Here is a 14,507-nt window from a genome sequence, read left to right on the forward strand (position 1 = left end):
TCACAGAAGCCTGTGGAGTCGAAAAACTGTTTATTTTTCCAAATTACTTTCTAAAAGCATGTATGACTCAAAACTGAAGGTTCTAAACAAGCCTTCTGATATTTCTTAATGCTGGATGGTTTTATATACTGTATATATATATATATATATATATATATATATATATATATATATATATATATATATATATATATATATATATACAGTAGAGGGCATATATATATAAATAGAGGGCATTTGGCAGGAAGTGAGCAGATTAATCTGGACACAGTGCTTCTGCTTTTGAATAGAGCAGAGAGCATAAAGTTTAAGCAGCATCATATATATGACTGAAGCCCCCACGCCAATATATTATTCAGTATGAACTGATGTGTTAAACAAACACATGTAAATAATATTTTTGCTTTCATGCTAGCAAGTGGTCAAGTATGATTCTTCAAGGATTCCATAAATGTGATCAGTGTGTAACAGCAGTGGTTTATATTAGAATATATATATATATATTGTATACTAATCAGAAGATCAGGAGTTCAAGCCCCAGTATTGCCAAGCTGTCACACTTGGGCCCTTGAGCAAGACCCTTAACACTGTACTCGAGGGGTTCTGTGTGGTGGCTGACCCTGTGTTTTATCCCCAAATTCTTAATATTGATGGTATATGAGAGATTTTTGCTGTGCTGTAAATTACATGCGAGAAGTAAAAAAACACTTTTAAATTAATGTATTAAATATTGCAGGCTAGTACACAAAAACCAAACAAGAAAGCGATAGATGAACATCTCTATTTACAATGTAATGTGTAAATTAAGAAATCCAAATCGAACCCCTGATACATATATAAATATTTGGAGCACTAAACATATAGAAACAGATTTAACAATTGCCATTGTACCACAAGTGTGTTCGTCCACCTGCTGCATTGTTTTCAAGTTTGTGTACATGTAACATGAATACAGATCAATGGTTAGATTGTGCTTTATGTGCATGTGCTTCATAACACCAAATTGGCTACATACCAGGAGGTGCACAGGACCTGATCTGATTGGTGAACTTGATGGAGCACTCTGACACTCTGACACTCTGTCTGGTCTCAAAATCTTCTCAAACTTGGTATTATTTAGAGCAGCAGAAGGAACAACTGAACAATATATATATATGAACTGCAGCTGAATAGTCCATTGTGTCAGTGTGAGAGTGGGCTTAATTTGACAGGAACTCAAGATTTAAAATGGTGGAATCTATACTTGACACCATCAGTGCTCTTATTTTGGTGGAAAAATAAAACATGCTAATTTTTTTGGCTCTGGATGGTTTAGAGAGGGTTTTTTGGAAAGTTTTGCACTATAGTCTCAATAGCAATAATACAATGCATCTGTAAATAGATGACAGAGTGTAACACCCAAAGGCACTAAAAGATCATGAAAAAAATTTGAACACTCAGAAGCAATTTTAGTGAGAAATCCAATTATGAGTCAGGGAAATTGGGAAAATATCAATCACATTTCTGTGCTAGGGTATTGCACAAAGAGATGTACCAACAATGACAAAGATATTATTTACAACAAGAGAAGCATGAATACAAAAGCACAACAAAAAAGATATAATAGAAAAGAGATACAAATATAATAGAGAAAAATATCTACAACAAATAACAGAAAACCCAGAGAAAAGTGGATATGTCCACATTGAAAAATATTCACTTATCTACTTAAATATTTGCATGCCTTTTTTGACCATTTGAGTTGTTGCCTGCGATTACTAAGTGGTATAATTTCTCTACAAACCCATATAAATATCTTGATTTTTCATGATGTAAGGCAAAGATCAGTAAACTTTGAGCATCATCTGTAATCCATGTATCTTTAAAACCTTTGCCTATTTAAATCTTGGACAAAAATGCACTATTCATGAAAAGAATTTGAAACTAGAAAATACAGAAGACAAATTTAATAGCTGAAATTGCACAGTGCAATAAAAGCATCCAATTTTAAGCTCCTCTCAGTAAAACCCTGGATTTACTTGATCAATTACATTGACTTATTACAAGCATTATTCTCTCCCAAAGGAACAGAAATATAATATAGGAAGGCAGTTTGTGAAGTTTCTACTGGTATCAGTGTATACCGTTTATACTGAGAAAATATCTTAATATGTAAAGTAGAGCACTGAATAGAAAGTTAAGTGAGGAAGGAACAGTGTCTTTATGATTCTACTTCTTCAAAATTGTAAAAATACATCATTAGGACATCAAGACATCTTGCTATTGATATGACTAAAAGTCAAAGTTAAAGTGCAAATAAGCACATTCAGAGCATTTGTAAGTAAAATTTGCATGTTTATATGTAGATCATTTTGCCTGGATATTTAAGGCTAGTAAATAATACTTGTGATTTTTAATATCTATTTAATTGCTATAGTAAAAATAATTGAAGTAGAAAACCAAGTAAACCAAGTAATGCGAGAAAAGCATTGCTATGGTAAACTAACAAATCTCTCTAATGTTAGCAAACATTATTGTAAATCTCACTATGTAACCTAGCTGAAAATTAGAGCAGTTCAAATTGCATTGCCAAATACAAAGTGTATGTGACAGGTCATGAGTTTAGATCTTAACAATGCCACAAGTGTAGCATTTATGTTTACTTAAATTATGAACATTTATTAAAATACATGTCATATATACTTATATATCTTATTATATTTATTTTAAATTGATTGGGGATTGATACATTAACACTTTAAAATATGTATCATATACAATGTGTGGTGTAAACTGGTATAATTCTGTGATCGAAAATCTTTGGCACAAAGAAGCTTTTGTTATCTTGGGCTTATTCGGCGCCCTGATATATACATTTTTACACAAATAGATAGACGATTGATTTAGAAATGAGTTTATTAGAGGGACAGCACATGTAGGATGTTTTGAAGAGAAGGTGAGGGAGGCGAGATTGAGATGGTTTGGACATGTGCAGAGGAGGGATATGGGGTATATCAGTAGGGGAATGCTGAGAATGGAGCCACCAGGAAGGAGGAAAAAAGGATGGCCAAAAAAGAGGTTTATGGATGTGGTGAGGGAAGACATGCAAGTAGTTGGGTTGAAAGAGGCAGATGTAGAAAACAGAGGGGGTATGGAGACGGATGATCTGCTGTGGCGACCCCTGATAGACGATAGATGATTGATTATGATAAAACCTTCACTATTTTACTAAAACAATGAAGAACAGGTATCTGTGATTGTCCTTGTTAAAGTATTTTATTTTATATTTAATAAACTGTTATCATTCTGCCCCATAAGCACTAAATACCGATCATAATCAAGACGTTTCCTATTCAACAACTGACACGTGTCGTTTCCCCCTCTTTATTCAGTTGCTTTAATTCCTGGGATAAGTGTCCTTGATCTGCTGCGGACTGCATGCGTCTGTATGAATTGAGCCGAAAAGCTCGAGCCCATGTGGCACTTGGCTGACTCAGAGCTGGACTGATGATGGATTAGGTGTAAATGTGACTCGTCACGACAGAAGGCTCAGCTCAGAACGGAAGTACGGGTCAATGAATCAGACATTGAGAGAAGATGCTTAAGACAGAAGCGAATGGCGGTGAGGTGCAGAGTTTCAGGTTAAGTGAAATCGCACATTTGTATAAAGGTTCGCTCAAGGGTAAGCACGCAATGACTCAGACGGGTAATCACCAGGATAATTCGTACCATCCAGCTGAGATAAACTTTAAGGTTCTGAATGCTGTGCAGTTTGATCTGTAATGTAATAAAGTGGGGTATGCAGTGATTTTGGGATTAGCTCATACACAGACAGTGTTTTGAATGATATCACTGTTAGATATACTGTTTTGAATTATATTACACCATATGGCGTTTTTATTAATTTTATTTTCACACATTTTTTATGTGTTAATTTTTAAATGTAACAACGAAATTAAAGATAAATATGTTAATGTAAACCCACTGAAACTGGGAAAACATCATTCCCTTTCCTGTCCTAGAGAATGGCACAAAAAGATATAATTATTTATTATTTAAAACAATAGGACCATGATTGCTTAGGCACAACCAAAGAAACACCAAGAAATATAATAATGAAAGAATCTACAACAGAATCTACAATCTACAGGACAATATCTACAACAAAGAGCAGAAAACCCAAAGAAACGTTCGGAAAGACAAGTAAAATAAGTCCACATTGAAAAATACCAAATTCACTTATTTACATTAAATATATAATTAGGATTATTACATTATTAAATATATTTTTAAATGTATAAAATGTGATAAATATGTTTTAACCTTGGTATCACAGTTATTTCATGTGTATGGTAGATGATCATCCAATAAATACAGTATAATTAAAAAAAATATCATAACATTCAGTTGCTTGCAGACGTTTTTTAAATTATATTTTCAATGTTTTTACATTTAATAATATCAAAACATACTTTTTTTTTATATCATTCCATTCTTTTCCATTCCACACTGAATTTGGGATGATGATTAACTGGGACAGTTAGAAACATACAAATTTGTAACACTTATTTGCTGAGTTGTTTTAGAGTTGTTTTAGCTTTGAGTTCTTAGAGTACCACAGGGTGAAACACAATTTCAGGCATTTAGCAGACTGTGATCATTTTAGAAGTCACTCTGATGCTTTTTCACATCATCAGTAGAGAAGAGTTTTGCTCTCAGACCCCTATGACACCATATTTAATGTATCAAACAGTGCTGACTTCTTTAAGATCATATAGGAGTATGTCTTGCTTTATGGTCTTTATATCTATTTCTTGTTTTGCTTTTTATCAACTGAACAGTGCATTTTTGATGAAATAGGAATTTGTCATGAAGTGCACTTTTTTTTTTTCAATCATTCATCACCATCATTTAATCCTGGCATATAAAGTACATTTTAATTAACATGAACTAAATTAAAATAAGGTATTATATTGAATTAATTGCAGCTGTTGTGGCTTTTATTTTTTCAAACGGCAACATACACCAGATGAATTCACAAACAATAAAATCTAGCAAAGGTTTGGTATTGATTAGTCTCATGAGCTAATGTCCACTTTATAGACAAAGTATTGGGACACCTGACTTTTGTTGGGCCAATATGTGGTTCTTCCCAAAATTGTTACCATAAAATTGAAGGCACACATTTGCATAGGATGTTTCTTTTTTTTGGATTTGGTAGCATTACATTTTCCCTTCACTTTAACTAGCAGACTCAAACCTGTTCCAGTATAAGAGTATAATCTATTTACAAAGCCAGCTCCATGAAGATATGGTTTGCATGGGTTAGAGTGGAGGATCTTAATCCTGCTATTGAGCTTTGACTCTAACCATTTTGAACACATTTTAAGTGAATTGGAATGCTGACTGCACCCCAGGCCTCCACCCCAACGCCCTTATGGTTAAATGAGGACAAATCTTTAAAGCCACACTCCAAATCTAGTGGGACATCTTCCCAGGAGAGTGGAATTTATTATAAAAGCAAATGGAGACAAAATGTGGAATGGGATATACAAAAAGCACATTCGTGACGCATAAATTCTATGGTCCAAACCACTCATAATGCTGTACATGTCTGTATCTACAGCCCCAATTCCAAAAAAGTTGGGACACTATAAAATGTAAATAAAACAGAATTCAATGATTTCAAACATTTCAAATGTTTAAACTGAGAATATATACAATTGAAAGGAAAAAATAAGGTTATTCTATATTTGATAGCTACAACACGTCTCAAAAAAGTTGGGACAGGGCCCTGTTTGCCACTGTGTAGCATCACGTCTTCTGTCCGTATACATCTAGGAACTGAGGGGATCAGTGGCTGAAGTTTTAGGAGAGGAATGTTGCCACATATGTCTGATACAGGATTCTGGCTGCTCAACAGTTCTGATTGTCCTTTGTTGTATTTTTCGTTTCATGATGTATTAAATGTTTTCAAATAATGAAAGGTCTACACACTGCAGGCAGAGAGACAATATTACCAAGTTGACGCTGCTGCGTTCGGATGCCATTCTGGTCGGTCCGCCCACCATATCTTTATATATATATATTTTCATTTATTTACTAGAATCTTCTCATATTCTTTTTTTTTCCATATTCTTTTATATTTCATTCTTTTAGCTTTACTTAATACAATTTCTGAGCGGTCGATCAGGTTTTCATTTCTTGAATCCTGAACAACATGATGAATATTCCTTGACGACATAAACCTTGTGAAATAACTGAGATGCCAGTTTGATGTCTGAAAAAAATTTCTGTTAGTGGCACAAAGTAAATGCTTAACGTGGTTGTTCTGTGGTGGAGCCAGAGCCTTGCCACCCTTGAAGAGATGGCTGTTCATGATGCATAGCATCATTAAAAATGGAAACAAAATGTGCAAAATGTGCATCTGATCTAGATGTACATGGACTCTAATTTTCACTGGCAAGCCTAACATTTTAGCATTAGATACAATGTGGCAGAAAACTGAGCCAAACCAACACAAAATGTCATCGGCCAGACTGTGAACATCTTCACTTGAAGGCTCTCCTGACAACAGCAATGATGCAGCATTGCTTCTTCTCAGCATCACCCTGGCTCTCTGAACCTTCTTGTGAAACAGTATCTGTCATCATATAATAAAGCTGAGAAAATCCACAGTGAATCACATGGGATGCTGAGCAGCTTGGTGTTAGAATTCCTTATAACTTTAAATGAAACTGACATGCTCTAATAGAGCGAGGTCTGAAAGTGCACAATTGCAATGTGTGTGTGTGTGTGTGTGTGTGTGTGTGTGTGTGTGTGTGTGTGTGTGTGTGTGTGTGTGTGTGTGGTGGGGGCAGCCTCAAGACATCATTACAGCACATCATTAAACAATGGATCTAGAGATTTCATCTGGACAATTCTATACAATTCTTAATCTATGTGGTATTGCTTCCAGACGGGTTTCTTCGTTTCGGCAGAACACATCTTGGACGAAGCAACGACTAGCCAACAAGCATTTTTTTAATGGAAAAACGTCACACCTCATCTATCACTTGTCATATTCTGGGCTCGAAATAGTACGAGGAGTGGGATCTTCAGATTCTTCATGCTGCCATCCGAAGGCTTCAACAGTCAATCATCAGTTCTTTTCATCTCTGATTAACTTTATCACTTTATGTCATCTGAGAAAAATATTTGATTGTCCAAAAGTGACAACTCAACTCGCAGTCCCATTATAAATGTTGATGCTGAGCTGGAAAGGCACTAAATGCTGTTAAAACATCAAGCAGCAAGCCCTTACACATAGCTTTGCTGCAAGAGAGAGTGCGGCATATGTCAGTAACGCGTTGTAATTGGGATGCTAAATTATGGACAGTCTATTGAATGCATTTTTCCCATCTACTTGTTGAGAATGCTTTGGTCCATTTTTGGGCCATATACATGTCATACCTATTAAAGCTGGTTAATGGCTCTTTGCTGTACAGGTGCTATACTTTCTTTTTTTGGATTGCTGACAGCAGCTCTAATGGATGGAGAATTTTCGTGCACCCAAACACTCTTAACCAACCATAATGGTGCTTTTTTCAGATGGGGCAATTGCCTCAGGGTATAAAATGGAAAAGAGAAAACTGAAATATCGAGCTAAACACGCATATGCCAGATGAATCACCTACTGTAGCAAGCTTTAATGCTGGGCCACAAAGAAAAACTGCAGGGCTTAAACCACGACTCAATGTAACGAGTGTGCTGTTTTTATTGTCATCTCCATCATGCTTCTTTGACCTTTGAGGGGATGAATCACACTAAGCTGGATGTCTTCATCTCTAAATAATGTCTGCTGTTTTTGCTTTGTGCCATTGTGCATCCTAGGCATTCCATTACAGTTGACTTTAATGACTGGCAATTCACTTACGCCACATTTTCACAAATGAGAGATGATAACGACGTGAGCTGCGCTGTCGTTTCTCTTCCTTTAGTTACGATCTCAGAAATGAAAAGGAGCAGCAAGTCCTCAGCTGGCAAAACAATAGCAATGCTGCAGCACTAAACACAAAAGACTCAGTAGATCAGACTGTCTGACTGGATCTTTTATCAGCAGATTATATGTCTTTGTTTGTAGAGTCAATGCAGTTTACAGTGCTGACCTAGACTGCAGTTTTTTGTTAGAAAAATGTATAATGCGTATTTTAAAGAATACAGAACGGTAGAGAGGAAAACATTAAAAAGTTAGAGCCAATTAAGGTCTTCTACTTTCCCAGTGCTTCATTTATCTTCAGCAGCTACACAAAAAGGTTTGCATTCTAATGAGATTGAAAAAACTAATCTTTGTTTTTATTTAAAAAAAAATTCTTACAAAAAACTAATTCCAAGATGAACAAAAAAAAAAAAGAAAATAGTGTGTCATGGTGGTAAAGTTGGTAGCATTACTCCTCACAGTTGCAGAGCACTGGGGTCGACTAAGAGCTCAGGTTACCATCTGTGTGTTTTCTTTTTTGGCTGTTCTAACATGTCTTTCTGGATTTGTTCCTGGTTCCCCATTTACCTCCCACCTCCATAGAGCAGATTGTGTGATACCCAGAAATGAACTGGCTTCCAATACTGGGTTTGAATGGGCACAATGAATAAATAATACAATAATACAAGTCCCAAATGTTCAGAAAATGCACATGAGAGTCTGCACCAAGTTATGCCAAACAATAAAGTCGTTTTTCCTACCCAATGCTATTGCTGATTAGTATTGCTACAATGGTACAGCTGGTTAGAGGTTGGTGCTGTCCTGGCAGGAAATCGACTCATTATATAGTGTAGCTGTTTGTGCCTTTAGGTACAGCTTTAAGTATAAATGACCTGCAGCACAGGTGAATCAGTCAGTCACTGACAGAGCTTCACTGCTTCATCAAAAAGTGACCTACTGCAGTTGCTGAGGATTCTTCATTATGGCTAAAAGTTAGTTTAGAATTTGAACAATTTTCAGGGTAAAAACCTGCAAAGAAATTGACAAAGTTCCAGCAAGTCCTTTCCTGCTGGCTTAAACTTGTACGTATTTAAATTCCCAATAGTTTTTTCTCTTCATTTCAAAGCATTTCTATCCGTTTTTAGCCGTCACATCACATGTAAGTCAAAGGTATCTATCTGCTGTAAGCCCTGTAGAGTCAGCAGTGCGGGCTATTTTGATGTAAGTACTGCTTAAAATTGTTGCTTTAACCAATCAACTTGCAATTTTGGCCACTCTGAGACCCTCTAGAAGGCATCCAATAATTTCAGCATTTTCACGTCTTTTGATTGGATGGTCAGAGAGCGCCCTAGGCAGAGCTGGCAACCCACATATGTAGCAAACCACACAAGCTAAAATATATTTGTGTGCAATTAATAGCTGTTTTTTTTTTATTCCACAATGGCTAACAGTGGAGATAAAATTTATTTGGATGTGGATAGACTTACGAGGGCATTTACAAGACAAACGGAAACTGAAGTCATGAGGAAAAGTATTCCAAAGCAGTTAAAAACAATTTTTATGCTTTTTCATTCAGCATTCATACTTTTCTTTCCTATATTATACGAAAAAACTAACGATTCGCCTTTATTTCAAATTCCCAGGAAAATTGTAATGCACATGGAAAACCAGTGGCCATTTTATGAGGTTAATATTGATGCTTTTGCTAGAGATGATGTTATTGGGCAGTGCAGCTGTGGCTACATTGAAAGGAGACTTTTAAATTGTATTTATTGGGTTTCTTGCTTTAGTAATGACATTCATTCTCAATGCATTCTTGTCTGTGATGCAGCTCTCTGTTATACTGCGTTTCTCTATAATATCGATGTTTTCTACAGCTGAAGTGTCATAAATGTATTAAGAGGTGGATTTATTCAGGTAGGAAGATCACAACTGAAGACCTAGATGTGAAATGCATGGCCCATCAATGGTATATATTATAAGACCCACAACATGCTCAATCCCTGATCTATTAAGTTGAACAAACATTTTATCACAATTATTTGCTTTGTCAGTAAACTGAAGCGTAAAATCTTGCTGTATGAATTACAGAAAGCACTTCGGAGAGTAGACTGCAGAGAATCCAGTTTCACTGTACATATGGCATCTGTACTATGTCAAACTGTAATATTATTGGTACATGGTAGCCGTAATTGCATCCGCAGTGCGGGTTTCAGCACAAAAGTTAATAAGAAGTATCAATACTAAAGGTTGTGAGTGTAAAGATGAATTACAGTAATACAAATTTCTTCCCAGCCCAACTAAGGAAGGGAGTAAGACCTCTGGCTGTTGTCGAATTAAAAGCAGTATCAGATGGCAGAGTGGATCCAGAAGCATTCTGGATGGTGTCCATCAGCAGGGCTACCCGCTGAGGTGCTGAAAGCAAACACGCACTGAGGCAGTCTGGTTACACGGCAGAGTAATTATCTCACGAAAAAAAAGTGGATTTACAAGGTGTGACTAAGAAGATCCATTGGGAAAGGCAGTTTGACAGGAAGCCAAGTGCCTGAGAAAAGCCAAATATACATCATGCTGTTAACACAGTCTTGATAGTTTAATTGTCTTATTTATTTATGCATCTTCAGTAACCACTTTATCTTGGTCAGGGTGGTGTATTCAAAGCCTAGTGAGCCCTGGGCATGAGACATGAATGTGGTGGCAGTCAAATGACAGGTATCATAAGTACATTTACATACTCATTTACACCTAGGGGCAATTTGGTGTAACTAATCTACCTACCAGCATGGTTTTGGAAGGTGGGTGAAAACTGAAGAACCCAGAGGAAATGAGAAGAACATGCACAATTCCACACAAACAGTTGCTTGAAAATAAATCAAACAGTGAATCTTATGTAAGCCTGGACCTAATATCTGTCAAACACTTTTCTTATTTTTCTTTTTGTCTTTTTAGACAGATAAAATCTCAGAGCATGGGTTGGAAAAGTGTCTACTGGATATTAATGTCGGTTGTGTTGGTAAGTATAGAAGAACATTTTTTATAGTTTGTTAGAATTGCACTTTTATATCTATTTGCATGGCTTAGGTTGCATCAAAAGAGGTGTCTAACAGAGGTTAGGCTTCAGGATTGGGATTCGAATCTATAGCTTTTTATGCAACATTTTTTGTACGAAATCCAACCACATTGCACTTGTTATTGCATTGCATTGTTATTGCATTGTTATGCATTTTTTATTTTTATAAACAAATTTTCATGACAGTAAATTTGTTAAAATTAGTAGGATGCATTTTAGAAATAGGACCAATTAAAAAAATAATGGTTAACAATTATAAACTAAATAAACTATCACACTTTAGGAATATACTATAATATGGTAGAATACTGATACAAAAAGAGTCCCATAATAGCAGGAAATTCCTAGTAAAATGCTGTAATGTTGCAAAATGTTGAAAAATGACATTTTCAGCTTGAAAGCTCTCTAGAAAAAAATTAATTTGATGTATTTCAGTACTCCATCAAATGCTAATTGCTTCAATTTGTTCAGAAATATGATATGATTCCCCCTAAGAAATGATAAAGATAAATCACTTATGGTACAAATTCTCCAGTGTGCTGCTCAGTGTCAGTGCTAAAACAGGCACGTTTCCTATGGAACATGCAAAACCCTCCAGATATAATCAGTTCTTTTACAGTGTGACAGTGGCATAGAGTGGTCTGGCAAGAGGAAAAGCACTCGCCCAAAATGTCAAGTGCATTTCCTCACCCACTTCTCCTCTTTCATACTTGTTCACAGTCCTTTTACACAGTCCTGTGTGTTAGTCAGGTGCACTTAATGGGTCTGTCACCATTATTTACTGCTATCTGTCTATCTATCTATCTATCTATCTATCTATCTATCTATCTATCTATCTATCTATCTATCTATCTATCTATCTATCTATCTATCTATCTATCTATCTTTTTTTATCTCACATCATACACATTATATGCACAAAAGCATTTTGACATGACCTTTCCTCCAATATGTGGTTTGTTTGGTTTGGTGGTTCCCCAAAGTAACAAAGAAATAACACTATTGTATAGGATCATTTTAAATGCTGGGAACAATTCTCTTCACTTGAACTAGGAGACCCAGACCTGTTCCAGCATGACAATGTCCCTGTGCACAAAGCCAACTCACTGAAGATATGCTTTATATGGGCTGAGTTGGAAGATCATGTTGAGCCTTCTATAGAGTTTTGACCTCAACCCTAGCAAACACCTTTGGGATAAATTGGAACGTTGACTGCACCCCAGGTCTCATCACTCTTCACCTGCCATAAATACCCCTCAACTTTGTTTTAATCAGACTAATGGAAAAACAAATAGAAACACCCACAATTCCTCCCCCCAAAAAATTAACACCCTAAATGGTGCGCTTGTGCTTTTCACAAATGTATTTCGGGTTTAATATTTTGTTATTATTTAACAGAAGAACAGCTGCCCAATTGCTGTTTAGCTCAGAAGTGGCCTTGGCAATGTTATGACATTTCAGTTATGAGTTTTGGCAGTTAACTTGTTGCTTTTAGAACCTTTAAAGCCACTGCATATGAAGGTTGTACTTATTAACTGGTGTGTATAATGAAGAATTATGTGATGAAATGTTAATGTGTACTATAAATAATTGTTATTTTGGATGGTTGGTAAAATGATTTTTTTTCTTTGGTCAAAGAAACAGAAAATGGTAAGTGGTCTGGTTGCTGAGGCTTAGCTTGGTTTTTCCACTGTGTAGGTGTGCAGTGGAACATATCGAGTAGATGCGATGTGATTTAGTATTCGGAATCGAGTTTTGACGAGAGGAAAAGTGGCTCTTTGAGCCAACATGAGTGGTGGCCTGGTGGTCGTATGTATGACGTCATTTACTTCAATGTTTGGAGTGACATCATATGTACGGCTGCTAAACTGCTACATGGTACGTCATATGTCAGAACTCTCAAACGTGTTTTTTTTTTTTTTTTTTTAGCATTACAGGCGTAAGGGCTGTGAGAAAAGGGGGACTTTCTTTCTAATTTTTATATATTTTTACTTTTATTTTCATGTAATGAGGAATACGACCTGGTTGCTTTTGAATTACCTCTCATCATTCTTCAGAATTACAAGTGTGATGACTCATGCCAGATGCCACCGCTTCAGATGCTATCTGAAGTATTGCAGGAGGAACATTATCTGTTTGCTTTAAAAAAAAAAACCCAGGCTTGATATAAACCACTTTAATCTACACAATGATGACACTAGCTGAGCTCCTGCATTTATAAGCCATTCCTATCTTCACAAGCATACTTCTCTAGGCTTTACACAGTCTGAAATGCTTTTGAAGTATGAACTGGCTCATGGGTAGTGCCTGCAGATTGAAAATTTAAAAGTATTACAAGTGAAGGAATGAATTTTTGATTATACCGAAGCAATTCTATAATTTATTTTTGTTATCGTTTCTTTCTAGGGCAGAGAATAAGACATGGTATGGTTGGGCGCATTCAGTGTGACATTGTATGTTAATAAAGTTTATTAAAAGTGCATTTCTTTTTACAGTGGGTAACTACTGTGGCTGGAGCAGATCCTGAAGCTGAACCAACCACAGACTTTTCTCTCGCTCCTGCTATGGGGGTGATGGAGGTAGAGCGCCAGATCATGACAGAATCTCAGTATAAATGTCTGGATCTGTTGAGCAGGGATGGGATCCGCAATAAAACAGGTAGAATGGGAAACATTTTATGTCTTAAATTAACTGCATTTGTATCTTGGAAAACCCTTCACATTCACATGCTGAAATATTGGAAAACCAGCCAGTATATATAGTACAGAAACAACACACTCTCCTAAAGTGAAACAGCAATTACATCAATAAAGGCTTCCGATTGCAGACTGAAATTATTAGGCTTCACTAGGGTTATCCAAAATGTTTACTGTTCGAGGAAATCAAACCTAACTTAGACATCTTTAACTTTAGACATCTTTAGGAATTTTTTTTACCTCAGTGTTGGTTGTTTAACCAAAAGGAAAGTAAGATTAAAAGTAAATAAAAACCATCTGTGTTTCTTTTCTTTTTGTTTGTTTGACAGAATCATTCACAGCTTTATCAGTTGGATATTTCTATGCAAAAAAAAAAAAAATACATTACTAGTGAACCATTAACTTTATAAGAGACTAACATACAAACTAGGTATATAACAAGTATATGATAATTTTGTGCTTGTACTCAAAACATTATGAACCAATGTTATACTGTAGTTTTCTGTCCTTGCATTGAAAAACCTGACTCAATATCTTTTTACTGATTATTATTCTTGCATAAGGACAATATAAGCTACAGTCAAAAGTTTTATGTGGAATATTTGTAAGCATTATTCACTCCAAAGGAAAACAATACATTTGTATTGTCAGTTCAGTTATCTATTAAACAGTCAATTGGTTGGAAATTTTAGAAATAAAATGCACATTTTCATGCTGTAAAACATTTATATAGCATTGTAAAATATTGTATATTTTTGAAATATGAACTTTAAAAGATATATTGATTTATACAGGTGAATGACTT

The 14,507-nt window shown here is 35.6% G+C and overlaps 1 protein-coding gene across 1 annotated transcript in view; it reads left to right on the forward strand.

Moving 5' to 3' along the window:
- calcr (calcitonin receptor) overlaps positions 1–14,507 on the forward strand; it is a 63,868-nt gene that overhangs the window by 18,803 nt on the left and 30,558 nt on the right. The window contains exons 2-3 of the mRNA XM_046835326.1: positions 10,886–10,949; positions 13,502–13,664. Of these exons, the coding sequence (XP_046691282.1) occupies positions 10,905–10,949; positions 13,502–13,664 (208 nt within the window). The 5' untranslated portion in view covers positions 10,886–10,904. The remainder of the gene's footprint in view (positions 1–10,885; positions 10,950–13,501; positions 13,665–14,507) is intronic.

This window comes from Silurus meridionalis, chromosome 22 (assembly GCF_014805685.1).
Source record: "Silurus meridionalis isolate SWU-2019-XX chromosome 22, ASM1480568v1, whole genome shotgun sequence".
NCBI classification, from domain to species: Eukaryota; Metazoa; Chordata; class Actinopteri; order Siluriformes; family Siluridae; genus Silurus; species Silurus meridionalis.